This window comes from Sminthopsis crassicaudata, chromosome 2 (assembly GCF_048593235.1).
Source record: "Sminthopsis crassicaudata isolate SCR6 chromosome 2, ASM4859323v1, whole genome shotgun sequence".
Classification (NCBI taxonomy): domain Eukaryota; kingdom Metazoa; phylum Chordata; class Mammalia; order Dasyuromorphia; family Dasyuridae; genus Sminthopsis; species Sminthopsis crassicaudata.
This window is the reverse complement of record NC_133618.1, coordinates 497,399,682-497,419,232: the sequence shown is the minus strand read 5'-3', so window position 1 is coordinate 497,419,232 and position 19,551 is coordinate 497,399,682. Positions and strand designations below refer to the sequence as shown.

General features: G+C 43.0%; 1 protein-coding gene across 3 annotated transcripts; it reads right to left on the bottom strand.

Annotated features, from left to right (window-relative positions):
• Positions 1-7,566: 7,566 nt before the first annotated feature.
• Positions 7,567-18,051, bottom strand: ALAD (aminolevulinate dehydratase). 3 transcript variants are annotated; one of them, XM_074293654.1, is made up of 12 exons: positions 17,523-18,051; positions 14,342-14,475; positions 13,504-13,554; positions 12,962-13,058; positions 12,666-12,801; positions 12,426-12,509; positions 12,129-12,217; positions 11,762-11,817; positions 11,553-11,640; positions 11,276-11,362; positions 10,807-10,936; positions 7,567-10,261 (listed from the first exon to the last, which is right to left on the bottom strand). In XM_074293654.1, the coding sequence occupies exons 2-12, from the start codon at positions 14,452-14,454 to the stop codon at positions 10,200-10,202; spliced, it is 993 nt and encodes a 330-aa protein (XP_074149755.1). In that variant the 5' UTR covers positions 14,455-14,475; positions 17,523-18,051; the 3' UTR covers positions 7,567-10,199. The 3 variants fall into 3 exon arrangements, with proteins under 3 accessions (XP_074149755.1, XP_074149757.1, XP_074149756.1); XM_074293656.1 differs by lacking the exon at positions 17,523-18,051 and adding an exon at positions 17,062-17,084; XM_074293655.1 differs by lacking the exon at positions 17,523-18,051 and adding an exon at positions 14,963-15,100.
• Between the last annotated feature and the right edge of the window lie 1,500 nt (positions 18,052-19,551).

Below are 19,551 nucleotides of genomic sequence, written 5' to 3'. Positions count from 1 at the left end.
GCTCTGTTGAGATTTGAAGCCAGATCCTCTGACTCCATAGGATGCGCTGATTTCCTGATTTAGTAGGAACCTGGTTCAGCAAAAAGCCTTGAATAAAGAGCTCAGAAGTGTAGAGTTATAATCTTGTCTCTCGCTGACAGCGAGACCATGGACAACTCTCCCTTTGATCCTACTTTGCCCCTCAGTAAAGTGGAAAGGCTGGCTGCTCTCCAAGGTCCCTTCCAGCTCTAGCTGCCTGACATGCTAAAAAAATAATTGCCTGGAATGACTCCTTGAAAGCTTAAAGTATCGGTCTATTCTTGGTTTTCTCAATTATAATCCCCACCTCCCCCCAAAGTTGGAAGATTAAAAACTGCTATGTCACAAGGGTATTAAGAGGAGGTAATGCAATCTCAAAAAGTTGGAGAAGGCAACCCTGTAGAACAGGTTTTGTCTAAGAATTTCAGTTTCTCAGAAGTGGGTGTGGGAAGGACTGGGGGGTGGGAGCTGCAAATGTTTAGAGGAGAAGATAAACCAGAAGCTCACAAAAGATTAGCTTTTGGTAGAACATCAGAGATTATCTGGTCCGGCCCACTACACAGTACAGAGGAAAAAAGGGAGATCCCATAGAGAAAAAGGATCCTAGATATACAGTAGATCTCTGAGGCAACTGACTCAAATCCCCCCCACTCCCCCCACCCTGTCACAGTTGTCTCAGAAGTGGGACACAAACTAAGACTTTCTGAGACTTGAGTCAATGTTTTTCCTAATGTGCCATTGTGACTTCAGTACCTTATTTAAGGTCATCCAGCTGTTACAACATCGTGGATTCCACTTTATTTTCATTTTAATTTTCTTTCTAGTGAGGAAAAAAAGAGAAAAGTATCACCAACTGGATTTTCTTGTTCTTCTAAAGCCTGATAATACAATCTTGATAAGCTCATCTTAGTTTTTCTATTTCTGTTAATAATAGCTAGTATTTTTATACTACTTTAAGGTTTGCAAAGCACTTTACAAATATGATTTGATCCTCACAACCACCCTTGGATGAGGTGCTATTATTATAATAATTTTACAGAAGAGAAAACTGAGGCAGCTGGAGGTTAAGTGATTTCTTCAGAGTCACACAGCTAGTAAGCATCTTGAGGCTAGATTTGAACTCAGTTTTCCTGATTTCAGGTGTTTATCCACTGTATCACCTAGTTATTCCCAACAATTCTGGGAGGTAGATGCCATTATTATCCCAATAATTTTATATATGAAGAAACTGAGGCAATTAAGGGTTAAATGACTTGTGTGAGGTCACATAGTATCAGATACCAGATTTGTACTCCCATATTTCTGACTCCAGGCCAGGTGCTCTATCTACTGCCCCATCAAGTCTTACCATGCCATTCTTCAATTAAAAAAACAAAAAAACCAAATCAAATCAAATCTATTGGCTTGAGGCAATAAACTTAACTTAGACTGGCAGTTTGGCCTTTTCTCACTCTGGTTTCTATTTATCTCTTTATACTTATTTTATACTACTCCTCTCATAAACTCTGAATTTCAGTCAAATTAGACTATTAGCTTCCCACTGAACTGAATATGGGGAAGTTAGATGGCATAATGAATAGAATACGGGCTCTGGAGTCAGGAAGACTCCTCTCCTCAACTCAACTTTGCGTGACCCTGGGTAAGTCATTTCACTCAATGTGCTCCAGTTTTCTCACCTGTAAAATGAGCTGGAAAAGGAAATGGCAAACCACTCCAGGATCTTTGCCAAGAAAAGTTCCATATGGTGTCATGAAGGGTCAGACATGATTGAAAAATGAAACATTTTAAGTGTAATACTCATAATACTCCCTGCATTATTTGCACAGTCCACATCCTGTTCCTTATAAAGCACTTCCTCATCTCTACACCTTAGAAGCTTTGTCTTCTGTTGAAGCTCAATTCTGATTCTTGCAATTGCTATCATTCTCTCATCACTTTTCATCACTTCATCACTTCCCCTTTCCCCTTCCTAAAGTTGCTTATAAGCACCTTGAGGGCAGGAACTATTTAATGCTGGGGTTTAATGAATGTTGCATGGAATAGTATTAACTTATTTTGGGTCAAAACTGATTATTTGTCATAGGTCCCATTAGTTTGTCTCACACTGCTACAGAAAGTCAACATGACTTTTTTTTTTTTTTTAATAATGCAACAAAATAATAAATTTACTTTAATAAAACAGGCAATGAAGTGGATGAAGAGCCAGAATTGGGAAGACTACTTCTGATAAACACTATGTGACCCTGGGGCAAGTTATTTAATTTCTTAATGTCCCAGAATCTCTCTGAAATTACAAATTGCACAAGGGCTGCTGATTTGCATCGGTGATGGGAGTTTTCTCACACACTGATGAAACCATAGATCCTGTAAAAAGGTTTTTTCTTGTCTACCTGTTTGAAGCCTTTTGTCATGATAGAATGAGTTCTGTGTATGGGAAATGGTAGACTATCTCTGCTTATGTGTCAGAGAGACCTTGATGGGACCAGAATAGAATGTCACCTGGTGGGAAAAATATATGTTATATTTTCTTACTGCTTAAATAATGGAATAACACAATGCCTTTTTTGTGGGTCGACTGAAGGTGGTACATGACCTGATATGGGGTTCTTATACTGCTGCAGTGTTCCAAGTATAAGATGGGCTGCCGGTCACTTCCCAGAGTTATGAGGTCAAACAATAAAGTTTTTTTTGATAACTTTAAAACTTTACATATATGTCAGTTGTTCTTATTCTTGCAATTATGTGCTAGGCTCTGGGCTAGGTATTAGGGTACAAAGACACAACAAAAAATGACCCCTTGCCCTTAAGAAGCATAATTTTAGTGGTATCAGGTGTGTGTGTGATACAACATGTAAATATAGAAATATATACAGAATATGATCATTTGAGGAGGAAGTCAGTTCATTAACAATTAGTTTACTTTGCACTGTAGGTAATTTGCCCTTTCACTTGATGACCTTAAAGAAGATTCTGAACTTCTAATTATAAGTTTAGGGATAGGTGGATGGTGCCAAAAGCCTTTTTGGTCCCTGAGGGCAGGGATTTTATTTGCATGTAATACTCTTATTAAAACCTTAACCTGACTTGTTCTAACTCCCCTCCTTATTGACCTCTTAACACACCTGTAACCAGACTTGTCTTCTGGTAGACCTCTCTTCTGTGCAAAGGCTTCTAATCACTTTCCTTGTCCTTTGACACTTGGAAAAAATTCTGCTAGTCTTTCCAAAACGTTCCATGCTCTGGCCCCACCCTATTTCACAGTCTTCTAATTTGCCAACTTAAACGATGCCCTTTTATCCAGAAGTATTTTCACCTTTGTTTGTTTCTCATGTTTCCCTCCACCCCCTTTTGGTCTGATTTTTCTTGCTCAATATGACAAATATGGAAAAATTTTAAAAATAGTATTTTATTTTTTCAAAAACATGCATAGTGTTCAACATTCATTTTTGTAAGACCTTGTGTTCCAAATTGTTCTTCCTCCTTCCCTTACCTCCCCCTTCCTCAAGACATGGAGCAATCTGATGCAGGTTATGTATATGAAATTCTTTTAAATCTATTTCCTTTGTTTAGAATTGCATGTTTAATTTATATTAGATTGTCTGCTGTCTAGGGGTGGGGAGAGGTAAGAGAGGGAGGGAGAACAATTTGGAACACAGCCTTAAAACAATGAATGTTGAAAACTACCTTTACATGTATTTTGAAAAATAAAATACTATTAAAAAAATTAGTGGCCCCACTGCCAAGATTATTTTCTGAGATTGCCTCCTTTTTATACTGTCTGTATCCTGCATGGGTATAGCTGTTTGCACATTGTTGCCCCATTAGAATGGGAGTCCCTTGAGGACTTTTTGCCTTTCTTCACATCCCCAGGAGTTGGCACACAGAAGGAGCTTACTAAAGTTCTTGTTAACTTTTCTCATGGCAGTATATTTGAATCATAGATCTAGAGATTGAAGAGATATAACAGGGCATCAAGCTCAAACAACTCATTTTATAGATGAGAAAAACTAGTGTAAGAGAAGTGGTGATCTTGAGGGTCACATAGCTAGAAGAGTCTGAGATAGGATTTGAATTCAGGTCTCCCTGATTCCAATTCCTCTACTGTACCATTCTGCTGCAAAAACCCTTAAGCAACTGAGCCACAGAAATTAGAAGTTTTAAAACATGAAATATTGGAAAGAACATTAATTCTGGAGACAGAGGATTTGGATTTGTTATTTTGTCTCCAGTGCTCACCTACTATTTGTGTGATCTTAGGCCTGTTTTCTCATCTATAAAACATGGGAGGGTGGGGTTGGAATAAATGGTCCCCAAAGTCTTTCCACCTCTAGATCTATCATCATAGGCAGCACATGAAAAAGTCTTTTTGGCTTGGAGTAATGTGGTAGGAATGGTAAATGGAATAAAAATTTCCATTTACATAGGCTTTAATGTTTGCAAAGTGCTTTGCTAAATGTTATTTTATTCATTCTCATAACAACCTTAGAAGGTAGGTACTTTATTCCCATTTTATGGATGAAGAAACTGAGGTAGAGAGAGGTCAGATGACTTGCTCAGGGTCACCCATCTACGAAGAGGTAATGTGGTATTTGAACTCAGGTCTTCCTGTCTTTTTTTCACTTTGTGCTCTATCCTATATGCCACCTTATTGCCTAAATAAATACTGACTAGGTTTATGGCTTAAATTTTCTGTGTGAAGTGAGAATTGATTAGGGTGACAAAGACTCAGATTATCTCTCTCTCCCTCTCAGACAAACCCCCTCCAACCCACACATTAGAATTAAGTGAAGGTGAATCCCAAAACGATACTGAAGCTTACCTGTTCTGGAAGAACAAGCCTTTCCCTTGCATTTCCAAAAGTCTAATGGGGCATCTGTAGACAGTAAGCTGGACCCAGAGCTAAAGTGGAGAGGTTGAAATGTCTTTGGGAAATTACCAGGACTTTTAACATAGCCATACTTTCCCTTGAAAACAAGGTTAGGCCCTTAAAATCACAGATTTAGAGGTAGAAGGGCTTAGGGGTTGAGTCAAGATTCTCATTTTAGAGCTATAGAAATTGGGGTCCTGATAAGCTAAGTAACTTGTCCATTTTACCCTTTTAACATCAATATTATGGTCCTTTGGTGGAATTGTAAACTGGTTCAACCATTCTGTAGAACAATTTGGAATTATGCTCAAAGAACTATAAAACTTTGTATATCCTTTGACTCAGCAATAACATTACTAGGTCTGCAACCCAGAAGAGATCAAAGGAAAAGGATCTATATATTCAAAAAATATTTATAGCCACTTTATGTGGTAGCAAAGAATTAGAAATTGCAGGGATGCTCATCAATTGGGGAATGGTTGAACAAGTTGTGGTATATAATTGTGATGGAACAGTCTTGTTATAAGAAATGATTAGCAGGTTGGTTTCAGGAAAACCTGGGAAGATATATATGAATTGGTGAAGAGTAAAGTAAACAAAATGAGAAGATTGCTATATACAATTATAGAAATGTTGCAATGATGATCAGTTGTGAATGACATAGCTATTCTGATCAACATAATGATCCATGACAATTCCAAAGGACTCCTGATGGAAAAATGATATCCACCTTTGGAGACAGAATTGATAAACTCTAAGTGCAAAGTGAAGTATAATTTTTTCATTTTAAAAATATTCTAGTGATATGTAGCTGCAAGTCACAGAATAACAGGATTATTGTTTCTGAAGAGTTAATCAACAAAATAACAAAGATGCAGGATGGGCCAGAGCAGACAATGTTAAAAATGAGAAGTATCGGAAAAGTAAGGATGATATCAGAGAGCCAAATGACAGAACAAATATATAACTGGTCACATAGTGAGGGAGGCCAAGTCAGCCTGTTATGGTATAGCTTCTAGGGAAATATAGCAGTGATTTTGGGGTCCCTGACCTTGGGGGGCTTCTGTTCTAACAATAAGTCTGGAGTCCTAAATCTTCTAGTTTGGTAATATGCCTCAGGAAACTTCCAGGCCCAATCTGTCTTGATTCTGAATAGACAAGTCCTCAGTCTTTTAGCTTCTGGCTTCAGGAAGCTCCCACAGATCAAACTCCTGAGACAATAGTGAACAGACCACTCAAATCCTTGTTAACAGATAATCTGGCCAAGAGAACCAAATTCTGGAGACCACTCCTTCCTACCTATAAACCCTAGAATTAGCTTATCTTTGATTGAAAGCTGGGTAACTGTTTTAGTCCACTTTGGAATGGCCTTACTTATAATAAAGCTTTGCCCCTTGGCTAAGGAGATAGGTTCAAGTCTGCCAATTCTTTTGAGACATCTTGCAGCACCAGTCTGGGATCCAAACTTTTGGAGTTCCCCCTTTCTAATCTCAACAAGAGATTGGTATTTGTGCAATATCAAGAAACCTTGAAGGGAGGCCTCTAGTGTACTGCTGCTGGGTCATGGAGGCCAAGAAGTGCAGGCTGAGCTGCTGTCTGCATTTTTAGAGGGAGTATGAATCCTGAGGATTTTTCTCTAATGCATGGAGACCCTTTGGGCCAGCTGAATAAAATTCCAAGGAAGACTTGGGTAGAAGAACTCTATTGAGGAACTAGCTGAAGAACAGTGAGTCCAGATGAAAGGGTGTAGTAGTGAATGTGAGCTCCATGAAGAATTAAGAGGTTAGATTCTTCACCTCCTAAAGGAGACAGTGTGGCCAATAGAAAGGGCTGGGAATGAACTAGAAACCTTCAAGTCCAAGATCCAGTCAGTCCTAGCTGTCCCTGGACTTGGGTGTTTAGGTCACTTGCTTAAACCCTTAAACTGGGTCTGCAGAACAGTAATGAGGTAAAATGCCATTGTAAAGTCATTCACCAAAACATGTTGGAAAATGCAAGATTTGGCAAAAGAAGGGATGAAAATGCATCTGCAACCTGTGAATGGGACAGGCACCTTCTGGGGGTTCTTCCCTTCCCTGAGGTGATAGGGAGGTGCCAGGAAGAGATGGAGGGAGAAGATTTAAGATCCTGAGAGTGAGTCAGACCCCTGAGAGGCAGAGGGTGGGGAAGTCTAAGGAGGGAATGCTCCAGAGAAATGCCAGTGTTGTTAGTAAAAACCTCATCTCATCCCCTCAAGTCTCTCCCCACTCTACTCCATCCTGATTGGGCCAGTAGTAATTTTCCTAAAGCACAGGCTTCCTAACACCTCCAAGGTTCAAATATAAAATACTATTTGGCATTCAAAACTCACTCACCTACCCTTCTTATATCTCTCTCCACACATCCCTCCTGATCTAGTGACACCAGCTTCCTGGCCATTGTGAACAAAACACTATTTCTCAGCTCTGGACATGTTCTCTGGCCTGAAACACTCTCCCTCTTCTGCTCCAACTACAGACCTCCCCAGATTTCCTTTAACTAAACTAAAATTCCCCCTTTCACAGAAAGCATTCTCTCTTTGAATTACTTCTTATCACGTATATAGTTTGCTTTGTACCTAGCCTCCCCCATTAGATAATAAGGTCTTTGTGGGTCGGGACTGTATTTTATCTTTTTGTATCCTCATCACTTAGCACAGTAAGTACTTAATAAATAAATATTTATTGATTGATTGGGCTTTCTTCTGTCCAACAAAGATAGCAAATTTACATTTATATATATCACTTTATAAGATTTATAGAGCAGTTTTCTATACATGATCTCATTATATCTTTAAAAAGCCTGGCAGAGATGGGATTCTTGCACCCATTGCCAGATTTCCCTAAACATTATTAAATAACTGACACTTATAGGGAGCTTTAAAATTGGCAAAACACTTTACAAACATGATTTCATATGGCAGCCTTGGCTCATGAACCTTCCATGATTTCCCTTTATTTAAAATCCAAACTCTCAGCCAAACACTGACAGCTATCTTTTATCTGATTCCATTGAATTTGTCCACTTTTTTCTTTCTATTAGTTCCCTCCTTCAGTGAACTCATAGGTCCCTTTACAGGGACCTTTCCCTTTCCTTTTATGCTCTTTTCCTGCTCCATCCTTTGCTCACACCTTTGTATGGCTGGAAGCATTCCCTTTTTCTCCTCCTCTTGGTTCACCCAAACCCTGTCTGTCTTTTTCCGCTGACTTCTCCACCTTCTTTATGAATCCCCAAGCTGGATCCTCCAACACTTTGGAACTGTACCACTCAATGGGCAGCCAGCCTACAATTCCTGATGCTGTTGGCAGTCTTTTTATGCTGATGTCCCACTTCTCCCAGTTTAAATAGTTAGTTTGGTTAAAACACTTGGATAAAACATACTTCTATGATCAATGAAGCTGTGGGGAAGGGTCTTCCACCTGCTCTTCTCTCCCCATACTAGACTTGAGCCATTCCCTGGAATATATGGGATAAGGAGCTGGGCACTTAGTATAATCCATCCCATTAACAGAAAAATAAAACTCTTCTCCAACAAACTTAGGTATCCTTTGATGAGGGGAGTAGAAGCATCAAATAATATACATGTAACAAGAATCTAAGGTTTGCATCCCATTCCCAGTGCTGACTGGCTCTATGATCGGGGAAAATTACTCCTCTCAGGCTCAGTTTCCTCCTTTAAAATGGGTGTAATATAGCATTTACACTATTTGCTTACAAGTTTGCAGTGAGGCAGATAGTACAGCCAAAGTTAAGTACTATGTCAGTATACAGAACAGGGTCCATCCCTTCTGGTGAATCTGATGAACATGGGAAGCTTGCTTCAGGGCAAAAAATATAATCAAACTGAAATAAACTTGAGCTGAAAAGCAAATACTTGTCCTTGGACTGAATAAAACTATATTTTAAAAATAACTTCCCTAAGATCCCTTTAGTTTTCAAAATTCTATGATGCTGGGGCAGCTAGGTGGCGCAGTGGATAGAGCACCAGCCTTGAATTCAGGAGGACCAGAGTTCAAATCTGGTCTCAGACTTCCTAGCTGTGTGACCCTGGGCAAGTCACTTAACCCCAGCCTCAGAGGAAAAAAAAAAAAAAAAATAAAAATAAAAATTCTATGATGCTGTTATTTAAATTGAATTTGTCCTCCAAATTGAAAATTGAATCAAATCTGTTCTTCATCAAAAGCTCTTATCTGCCAGCCTGTGGACCACTGAATATTGGATTTGGGGGACCTCAAGAGATATATTCCCCTCATTTTACAGATGAGGAAACTGAGGACTAAAGAGGAGAAAACTTTCACAAATTAACTTGGGAATGGTGGATAAAACCTAGGCTGACACACTAGGTGGGAGTGGCTTCCAACACAACCCTTCCTTGCCCCTTGCAGGCAGGGGACAGTCAGGCCCATGGTACCAAGTATAGAGAACAGCACCGGCCTATGAGAATCACAGAACCTACCCTTCACATAAAGCAGCAGCAACAACAATAGCCCAAAACCTCCACATTAGACTTGAGAAACTTCAGCCCTGGAAATTATAGTAATCACAATGATTCACATTTTCATAGCATAAGGTGCTTGTCACAGAGCTTCTGTGAGGCAATAGTACAAGTACTAAGACCCCCATTTCACATACAGAAGGAAAATTGAGGTCCACAAAGGGGCAGTGATGAATCCTGCTGTCTGACCTCCAGGTCTAGCGCTTTTTCTGCTACTTGACGTCGGCAAGCATTCTTCCGGAGGCCTTATCCCATGTCTGGTACCCAATTGCCACTCTCACTTCACTCTCAGAGATTCTGCTTTGCCCAATGTCCCTCTTCCGAGGGACCCTCGCTCCTTGTTTACTTATTGCTGGATGGTTTTTGTAGGCTTGAAATAATTCTGGGAGAAGATAAGATCTCCCTGATCTCAGCAGGTCAAGACATTCAAGGAGCTAAAGATTTTCTAAGAGAAACTAGAGAGAAGCGTCCAGGCAAGAGGGGCAGGGTGGATCTGGAACAGCCGGAGGAGCAACGGAGTTTTCTCCACAGGATCCCAGAAAGCAAAGATGCCCCAGGAGGCAGTGGCCTTGAGGGCCCTCCCAGGAAGCTCCAAAGTACTGCATGCTCCCCAGGATGAAGAAGGTGAGTGCCAGGAGTCTGGGTACAGGGTGTAGGAAGAAGGGAGAAGGGGACAGTCTGAATCATCTTTTACTCCAGTTTCCACTTCTCCATGGCTTTTGGGTTATCTTCTTTATTTTTTTTTTCTTTTTTTTTCATAATTAAAATTTTTTTTTAGTTCTTGCACTTTTTATCTGTCCATCATGGCTCCTTTAGCCACTGTAAGAGTTGAGGTGTGTAGTAGGTGATGATGATGTCAGCACCTGTATTTAGGGGAAATAAAAAAAGGACAAGAGTGTAGCAGCTGGCATAGAGAGCTCCAGCTGGTCTGTGTATGCTGCCCACTCTCAGGAGCAAAGGGCATTGCCTGGGACCTCTGCTGTTTCTGCAGTCACCAGAAAAGCATCAAGAGGCTAGAAAGGGACCTAGCTCAAACCCAACCTTTAGTATGGTGCTTGGTGCTTAATAAATGATTGTCTCACTGACCCTGTCTCTCACATATCCAAGCTAGGCAAATCCTTTGTTTCTTAGAGCCTCAGTTTCCACATCTGTAAGATGGGCATAATATTTCTATTATTTACCCTACAAGACTGTTGGGAGGAAATAATTTAGTGCATCTTAAAGTCTTAGTATTAAGCTGTGGGTCTGTTTTCTCAACTGAAGCTAAAACTTCCAATTCCATCAGATCCAGACACATAATACTGACTCACTCTTTATTCCAGTATCCCAGCTGGCAGAAGAACAGAAGTGGAAGAGGAAGGTCCTCCCCACTCCTTCCAAGTCCTTTTCCCATCCCTGCCTTACGTACCTGCTCTTCGGAAGGCTGTCATGGCCTCCATAACAGCAGTCTTGAGGTCAAAGGCCCCAGCTCGGGCCCCGTGCCACAGCATGGCAAACTCCCCGGAAACATGATATACAGCAAGAGGCAGGACAAAGTGCTGGAGAGAGGAATGAGCTAAGTTACAGGGAGTGGCTGATGGTGCCCCTAAGGAAGCATGTTCCCATCTTCTCCAACTCTGACTCGCCCCATTCTGATCAAGCCTGAGCAAGCTGACTTTTATCTGTCAAACTCTAGGACTAATAACACAAGACTGACTAACTTTATTCTGAGGTGGTGAACTATCTAAGAAGCTGAATGATCTGTCAGAAATGATACAGAAGGGGATTGCTACTGGATCAGAAACAACTAAATGTGGCCTTCTCACTCATTCTGATTCCGAAATTCTGCAGAATCCTTACCTCTCTCAATTCTGCTTTTGATTTTGCCCTTGACTCACCTTGTTCTTTACTTCTCTTACAATGTCCAAGTATGGCAATCCTGGCTTGACCATCAGAATATCTGCTCCTTCCCGGACATCTCGATCCTAAGGTACATGGGATAGAGAATGTGACCCCTGAAACTCTTTTCTCAAACCTATTTTCAGGGAAGACTGTAGGAAATGCTGGAGTTGAGGGGAGGAGGCAGTTGGAACAGACTTCTTAGGGAAGGAAGGAAGGGTGGAAAGGAAGGATCTCAAAAGGAATGACTGGGAAGGGGAGGTCCATTTTACACACCACAGCTCGAAGAGCCAGGCCCCGAGCCCCAGGAGGCAACTGGTAACAACGTCGGTCACCAAAAGCTGGGCTAGAATGTGCTGCATCCCTGTGGAGAAAAGCCAGGTCATAAGGAGGGGAACAACAGATTGTTCCTGGGTCTTACCACAGATTGGGACTACCAGAACTACCTGGGCCTCTAACTCTCATGCCCTCCAATTTTCACTCACCGGAAAGGACCATAGAAACAAGAAGCAAACTTGGCACTGTAGCTCATCACTGATACCTGTTGGGAGATAGTTTCTTGGGCTGAGTATTCTGCCAAAAAAGTTCTAAATTTGGAGTCAGGAGCCCCAGGGGATACCAACTTTAATCACTGCCCTTGTGACTTTGGATAAATCCCCTACTTTTTTTGAGCCAGTTTCCTCATCTATAAAATGAAGCAGGAGGACTTTACAGCTCGATATCCTAGGAGCTAATAAACATGTGGACGCTAGGAATGTGTTGGAGAGGGGATCGGCTTCCAGTCCCTGGCAACCATCCCCTTCTCATTCTCCACCTCTTCCAATGCATTACCTTGATTTCTTGCCCTCTTACCTTGTTGCCAAGCCCATGGGTGATCAGTGCCTCCTTGATGGCAGCAATTCGCCCATCCATCATATCTGATGGAGCCACGACCTGGCAGCCTGGAGGAAGAGTTAGAAGATGGGAGGGGACTGAACCAGACCCTTGCCAAGGTTTCCATCAGCTCTAATGGTGTCTGATTCCATAAACTATGTAGTCTGATTCTGCATTTTGTTTGTCTCCCAGAACTAATTGGGCCTTCAAATACCTAGAACGTGCTCTCTTTCTCTTCCCCTTCCATCCCAGGTCATGTAGTACTTGGTTACTCACCTGCCTTTGCATAGGCTAGAGCAACTTCTGCCAACCTCCTGCTGCTGTCCTCAGCCCGGAACGAGCCATCCTCTCTCAGGAGCCCTGCAGGACAACCAGCTGTAACTCAGGAAAAGCTCGGGGATTTCCCCTCTGCCTCCCAATGCAGGGAAACTCTGGCATTACTTCACCAAGATTTAGTCTTGTTGCCAGAAGTGGAGGAAAGAGATCCTTGGTAGGATTGGGGAGCTCAGTACTCACCGCAGTGACCATGTGAGGTGTAGGGACACAGGCACACATCACAGGCCACCAGGAGGCTGGGAAACACCTTGCGCAGCAGACGAATTGCCTGAATGGCGGGGGTATCTTCTGTGTCAGCTCCTGAGCCCAACTCATCCTGGGTGAGCAAGGATGGCTTTATCACTGACATCCAGGCCTCCTCTGAGATGCACGTCCTCCACTCTCAGCCCCTTCTACTCACCCCTTGTCCTCCTCTTCCCCAACACTTTAACCTCTCCTTTCTTCACCCCATTACACCTTGCTCCCCATATACTCACCTTGGTGACTTTGCTGGGTACCCCAAAGATCAGGACGCATTGTAGGCCCTTGGCTACTAAGGGCCGCAGCATCTCTTCCAGCTTATTGACGCCATACCTGGGAAGCAGACAGGCCAGCTTGAACCCTGGGCTGGGATCTTAGGATTTCAGATTGAGGTCGGGCAGGGCAAGAGAGGTTGGACCTATCTGTGTCAATCTCTTTTAAAGGAATTGTATGTACAGATGTTTAATAAAAGTCTGATCAAGGCAGGAGTGGCAGGGCATGGGGATATTATCGGGTGGGGGGCTTTACATTGTTTTGTACTTCCCAAAGTGGTTTTGCACCTGTTCTCTCATTTAATCATCACAATAACTTCATGGAATATGAAGAGCAAATCGAGTCATTCTCATATGGCAGTGAAGGCCAAGAAGTTTGAAGTGACTCCCCTTGACGAAATGGGTGAGCCTAGATTAGATCCCAGATCTCCTGAATTCCAACCCAGAATCCTTTTACCCATAGCCATTCTTTCTTCCCCTAGAGATCTCCCAGGAGCTTCTCTTACCTGGAAATGCCAGGAAGGCTCTCGATTGGCTGCACAGCATCAGGAATGTCCCTGAAGGAAGCAGAGGGGATAAGCTGTGGGAGGATGGAGTAAAGGATAAGGGGAAAAGATGATTTTGAGGGCTGGGTAGAAATAAAAATGGAGAATCAAGTGCCTTGGAATAATCCTCTGAATTAGAAGTTAGTTCCTACCCACAAGGGTAGAGGGGTGTGTCCCAGACAAACCAGTAATCTGTAATCAGGAGCAGCCACAACTCACATTGTTGATTAATACATGAGCTTTGTAAGTGGTGTACTTCTTACTGGTGTGAAAAGACCCTCCACAGTCTAATTATCTCTGGTTAAAATAACAAAATAAACTTTCTGAACCCCAGCAAAATTTAAGATCAGATGTTTATCCATGGTGCTTACACCAGGATTCAGTAGCCTGCACAGCCTCTTTCTCATCACCAACAATCACAACAATAATACTTCACAATTAAATTTTATGACTTTGTGAAAACTTTACGATTTTCAAAGTACTTTGCTATTTGATCATTGTATTTGTGAGCTTTGGAGGAGGATTATTATATCCATTTTACAGACAAAGCATAAGCTCAGAGAGGAAAAGTTATTTGCCCAAGTTGGTAAAACAGGGAGGGTCAGGAGCAGGTAATTCCTAAATATGGCTTCTAGTTTCCCCCAGAAGAGAAGAGGCAGCCAGATGACTGCTTCACTAACCAGACACCCTCCTCAGATCAATTTGGTACAAGAAACACTCAGCAGACCCCTGCAGAACTTTCTTCCTGCTCTCAAACCCCACAAGCAGGACTGAGTTGGACACAATCCCATGAACTTACGTGACAAAGATGGGGTAGATAAGATTGGAGGCATCGAAGGTGCTGGCTGCTGTCTGCCAGTTTCGTAACAAGGGGTGGAAGTAGCCGCTGTGAAGCAAGGATTCAGGCTGCATGACTAGGGCTCAGCAGGGGTTCTGGAGACAAGCAAAGAAATATTTACTAAAGCCTCATAGCCAGCCCGGTGCTAGGGGCTTTAACAAGACAAAAGGCACTCCAAGATAGTTCCTGCTCCCAGGGATCTTACAGTTTCACTGAAGAAAAAAAAGATACAAATGTATAAGCATATATGTGTATATACATACAGATACAACACAGATACAGCACAACATGAAAAAGCAAGTAGGGGCAAAATAGCCTTGATGACTAGGCTGAGGATCTCAAATTTTTTATCCTGAAGGGGACAGGGAAGTAAAGGAGTTAAGTGACAATCTGCTATGCCTCTGGAAACTGAATCTGGCAGCAGGCCTAGCATGGACTAAAATAGGGAAGATACTGTATTAAAAGGCTGGTGTAACAATTTTGGGCCAGAAGGAGAGAGAGAGGAGTTCAGTTTTAAACCTGTTAATTTTGAGGCAGTAATAAGAATTCTAGCAGGCAGATAAGCGGGAGGACTGATTGTACAGGCAGCTGAGTTCTCCAGGCTGGTTTATCTTAGACTGGGTCTCCTTCAGTCTTATTGTGACCAGGAGGTTGGAGCTCCTGCTGCTTAACCCATTATAGATGAACTCTGGCACTGGGCACTTTCCGGCTCCTTTCCCAGTCAACCTAAAAGCCTTATCTTAATTTTCGAGGCTCAGTGCCTGTTAGAAGGTTGTGTTATCTCTAGAAACACAAGTTCAGCCTCTTGCCACACCCTAGGGCCAACACACAATCTCCCCTACCCCAACACGTGCCTCCCCTTCCCCACAATCCCTGGATTCTTATTCCTCAGATATTCCCACCTTCCCCAGAATATGCACTCAGCCCTTTATTTCTCTCCAAAAGTATATCTTGGGGCCACAAACACTTCATGTGAGGCCACAACTGGGACAGAGGTGAGCTACAGGTTTATAGATTGTATGTGAAGAGGACATCCAAGTGTTCATATCCCAGACCTTTCCAGGCTCCTCATCTGTAAAATTAGGTTGTACTGAAAAGATCTTGATGGTCTCTTCCAGTTCTGACAACTTATACAACTCTTGACTCTGAGGTGCAAGGGAACCCATAGGACCACGGAGGGGGCAGATAACTAATACTGGCCCCCATTCTTTGGCTTCTGAAGGTCAAATCTTGTGAGAAAACTTTCTTCCAGGTATTCTGAATCAATGTCAACCCTTTCCTTTTCTCGCCCTTAGCAAGTTCAAGGTAAGCATTCAATAGGAAGGTCCCTTAAGCAATCCTAAGAACAACCAGTTCTTGGCTATCATCATAAGGCTAGTCTTGGATAGGTGAAATCCCATGTAATTCGGTCACCTCATTGGAGTCCACCATTCCAACTTCTACTGCACTTTCTGCCAAAGCTGCTAATGTTCCACAAGGCCTGGCTTCTTTACACTGTCAGATTCTAGGCAAGGTTATACACCGAGAAGGACTTGTTCCATATTTTAGGAGCTTTGGAAGATACTGAGGAAAGGCTCCCCAAACCTTTCAAAAGTAGGTTTACTTGTCAAATACTAGGCCATCTTATCATTTCACTAGTGATTCAGAGAAGGAGTTTGAGATCACAGCTTGCCACCAGCAGCAACAAAAAGACCCAGGCGCTACATATCAGGAGATGGGGATGGCTCAGCTTTGGAGAAATTATTATAGTCTTAAGATATTAAAGTTAGAAGGAGCCTACGCCTTCAGTTTTCAGAGGAACTTGATGCTGAGAGCAGGAAAAGTCACAGTTAGTAGTAATGCCAGAATTAGACTATTCCCTATCCAAACACTTTCTTCAATGACACATCTAACATCAGTAAATTTTATCTAATAAAAAAAAGACTGGGAGAAGAATTCTCCCTCGGTCAGCAACAAGTGGGCATCAAGAAAAAGAGTTGTTTCAACAAAGAATGGTAAAGTTACTGGATGCTAGGCTCAGCAGTCACTCCTGAAGGGGTGAGGGAAGAGGGAGTGATTGTTAATACCATCTCATTAAACTAGAACCTAGAGGGGCATGAAGAAGCAGACAATGGCACAGCCAGCCAGGCAGAAGCAGAAAACATTCCTCAAGCTTACAGGCTGGAAAACAGTCAGTCTCCTTGCCAAGGAGGGGGGGAGGGAGACACTGTCTGGCCTGAGAAATCAACTTAGTTGGTCAGAAAAAGGACATTGGACTTTCACTCCCCCAGCCGGGCATATCTGCCCTGAGAGCCTTCAAGGTGGAGTGGGCTTGATATTGGGAAGTTCTGGTCCTGGGAGTTGGGAGAAACGGTAAAAAGTTCTAGGGTCAATCCTGAAAGTGCTGCAGCTGCTTGGCGAGTTTGGGCCCGGCCCCCAAGGTATACTCAAGGGCAGGCCATGTGACCCCCGCCCTGGCTCCCGGCCTGACACTCGCTTTCCACATCCGCGGGGGGGGGGGGGGGGGGGGGGGAGGGGGAGGAAGGGTTCCACAGATGTGCAATTATTGTAGCAGTCACAGGAAAAGAGCTCGGCCTCAGAGACATGTAAGTCCCCGGGACGGAGCGATAGGCAAAGGAGGCCCCCCACCCAAGTCACAGGGCCAAGGGAAGGGCCAGGGGGGCTTGCGCCGGGGTACGCACCAACCCGGGGAGAAGTTTTGTCCCGGAGGCTGCAACAAGGGGAAGGAAGCATGGCTCTTTTGAGGCAGATAGCGGAAGCCAGCGAGTTTAGAAAAGAGTCTACAGAGCCAGGAGACCAGAGCTACTTCCCGACAACACGACCTTGGGCAAGTCAACTGTCCTCCTTTAGTCTATTTCCTAGGTAAAATCAGCTCCAACATCTGAACTGGGATGTCTCAGACATGCTTCCCGCTCCGCCACGCGGAGCGTTCCACGCGTTCCACGGAGAGAGGAGGCCTCAGAAGGGGAGGAGCTCGGGGCAGAAATTGTCCGGAGGGCCGAGGAGGGAGGAGACCCTCCAACCAGGATTGCCCTGACCTGGGGTAGGCTGTGCGCACGCTCCCTCGGGAGGACAGATCGCAGAGACGCTGGATCCCCCGGTCCCCCAGCTCCCCAGCCCCACAACCCAGGTCCCCGCTTACCAGGAGCTGCAGCAGAGATGCAGAGATCGAGGCTGCTCTCGGAGGTGGCCACCGCGGGTCTAAGTAAGCCCACGTGGGGGTGGGGCGGGCTCACCCGGAAGCAGCTTCTCTCGGTCAGGCTCCGCCCCCGTTTGCTGTCCCTGCCCTGGCTGGCTGGGCTCCGAGTCACGGTCCCTCCCCGCCAGCCCACGTTACTCAATTCAGCTTCGTAGAGTAACGAGAGAGAGGGCGGTCCAAGAAGGTGGGGACAGCCAGGAAGCAGGGCCCCCCAGCTGAGATGAAAGTCCCCCGTCAATCCGCCCAGGATATCCAGCTGAATGGCTGGTGGGAAGGGGAAGATTGTGGATTCCAGTGAGGAGCACAAACACCAAGCATTTACTGAGCTTCCAAGTGGGACCACGCTGGCAGACAAAAGATGACGAAGACATTCCTGGCCTGTTTACAACCCAAAGTGAACAGAAGACTCGAATGGTCAGGAGTGTGACCAATGCAGGGAGACTGCTTTCACACAGGAGGATCTGAAAGGACACTGGAAATTGACACACAAGTATGTTAAGGGTCAAGAACTCAACTAACTTGGGGCCACATTTATGGAGGACCTTGGGATGCTTGAGTGCAGTTGGGACTTAGAAATTTACATTTAAAACGGTTTTGAGAGATTTAAGACTAGAAGAAAGGAAAATTATCTGAGAGGCAAGTGCAGTAATTCAAGTGTGACAGGACAAAAACTCCAAGTGTCAGCCTTAGAAGTTAGCTAGTCCAAACTAAGTAAATCGAGCAAAACTTTTGCATCCAAGCTATCTGAAAAAATGCTTTAAGTCACTAATACAAATTAAAGCAGTTCTTTGGTTCCACTTTACACCCATCACATTGGCAAAGAAGAAAAATGGTAAGAGGGCTGTAGCAAAACAGCTACAGTAATGCACTATTAATGGATGTATGAATTGATACTTCCACTGTAAAAAGCAATTTGGAATTCTGACCCTAAAGGTTCTGAACTACATACCTACTCTTTGAATCAATAATAACCTCTGCTAGGTGTATACCCAAAGGGATCAGAGAAAAAGGACTCATACATATAAAAATATTTGGAGTAGCTCATTTGTTGTGGCAAAGAACTGAAAACTAAGGGGATGTTAATTAACTGGGGAATGACTGAACGAATTGTGGTATAGGAATTCAATTAATGTGCCTTAAAAATACTAAAGGTATGGATCCAAAGAAATTTGGGAATAGTACACTCTGTATATAACAATACTGCAAAATCAAAATTTTGAAAAACTTAAAAAGGAATGGATTCAAGATGTAGAATGACATTCACATATTTTAGATGTGAGAATTTGTTTTGATTGGCTATAAGAAGTTAGCATTTATATGCCACTTTACAACATAACACAAACTCAAAATCCATTCACTTTCCTATTTGATGGTCATCCAGGTTCTTGAATATTTTCAGAAAAATACTCAGTTTCTCACAAAGCAACCTTTTCTATCCTAGTTCCTAGAAAAAGTTTCCTTTGTATGATAAACTGGCAGTTGCTTTCCTGTAACATCCATTAATTGGATCCTACTTTTCTCCTCTGGAACTTAATAAAACAAAGGCTGTTCTCTTTCCCACAATAGCTCTTCTGGTATTTTTAAGACCAGCAATCCTATCTTTTCCTTCCCCTTAATTATTTCATGACTAGGCCAACAGTCCTCCTTCCCCCTGGCAACAAATATGTTCATTAGTGATATGATCCAGAAGGCAAAGAATGTATTTGTTAAAGAAGAATTAACAAGGCTGAATGATTAATGGACAGGGACTTTTGGAGCTAATTTTTAAGGTATGAAAATATTTAATCATGAAAGCAGTGTCATGAAGAAAAGAACTGATGAGCTATTATTTTTCTGGTACTTGAGGAACACCTGCTGGCTATCCAGGGCATTGCAAGTTTTTCTATGGTTCCCATATAGCAAAATACAGAAGACACAATGAAGATGTTAGTTCTTTCCAAATAGTCACAGATGTAGATGTAAAATATAACAA

Excerpts from the sequence above, each read along its gene's own strand:
- ALAD (XM_074293654.1), bottom strand. The coding sequence starts at position 14,454 with ATGCAGCCTGAATCCTTGCTTCACAGCGGCTACTTCCACCCCTTGTTA. Across the intron at positions 11,641-11,761 it reads TGTTTCTATGGTCCTTTCCG|GGATGCAGCACATTCTAGCC; the intron begins GTGAGTGAAAAT and ends TTTTCTCCACAG. Across the intron at positions 11,363-11,552 it reads GCCTGGCTCTTCGAGCTGTG|GATCGAGATGTCCGGGAAGG; the intron begins GTGTGTAAAATG and ends CATGTACCTTAG.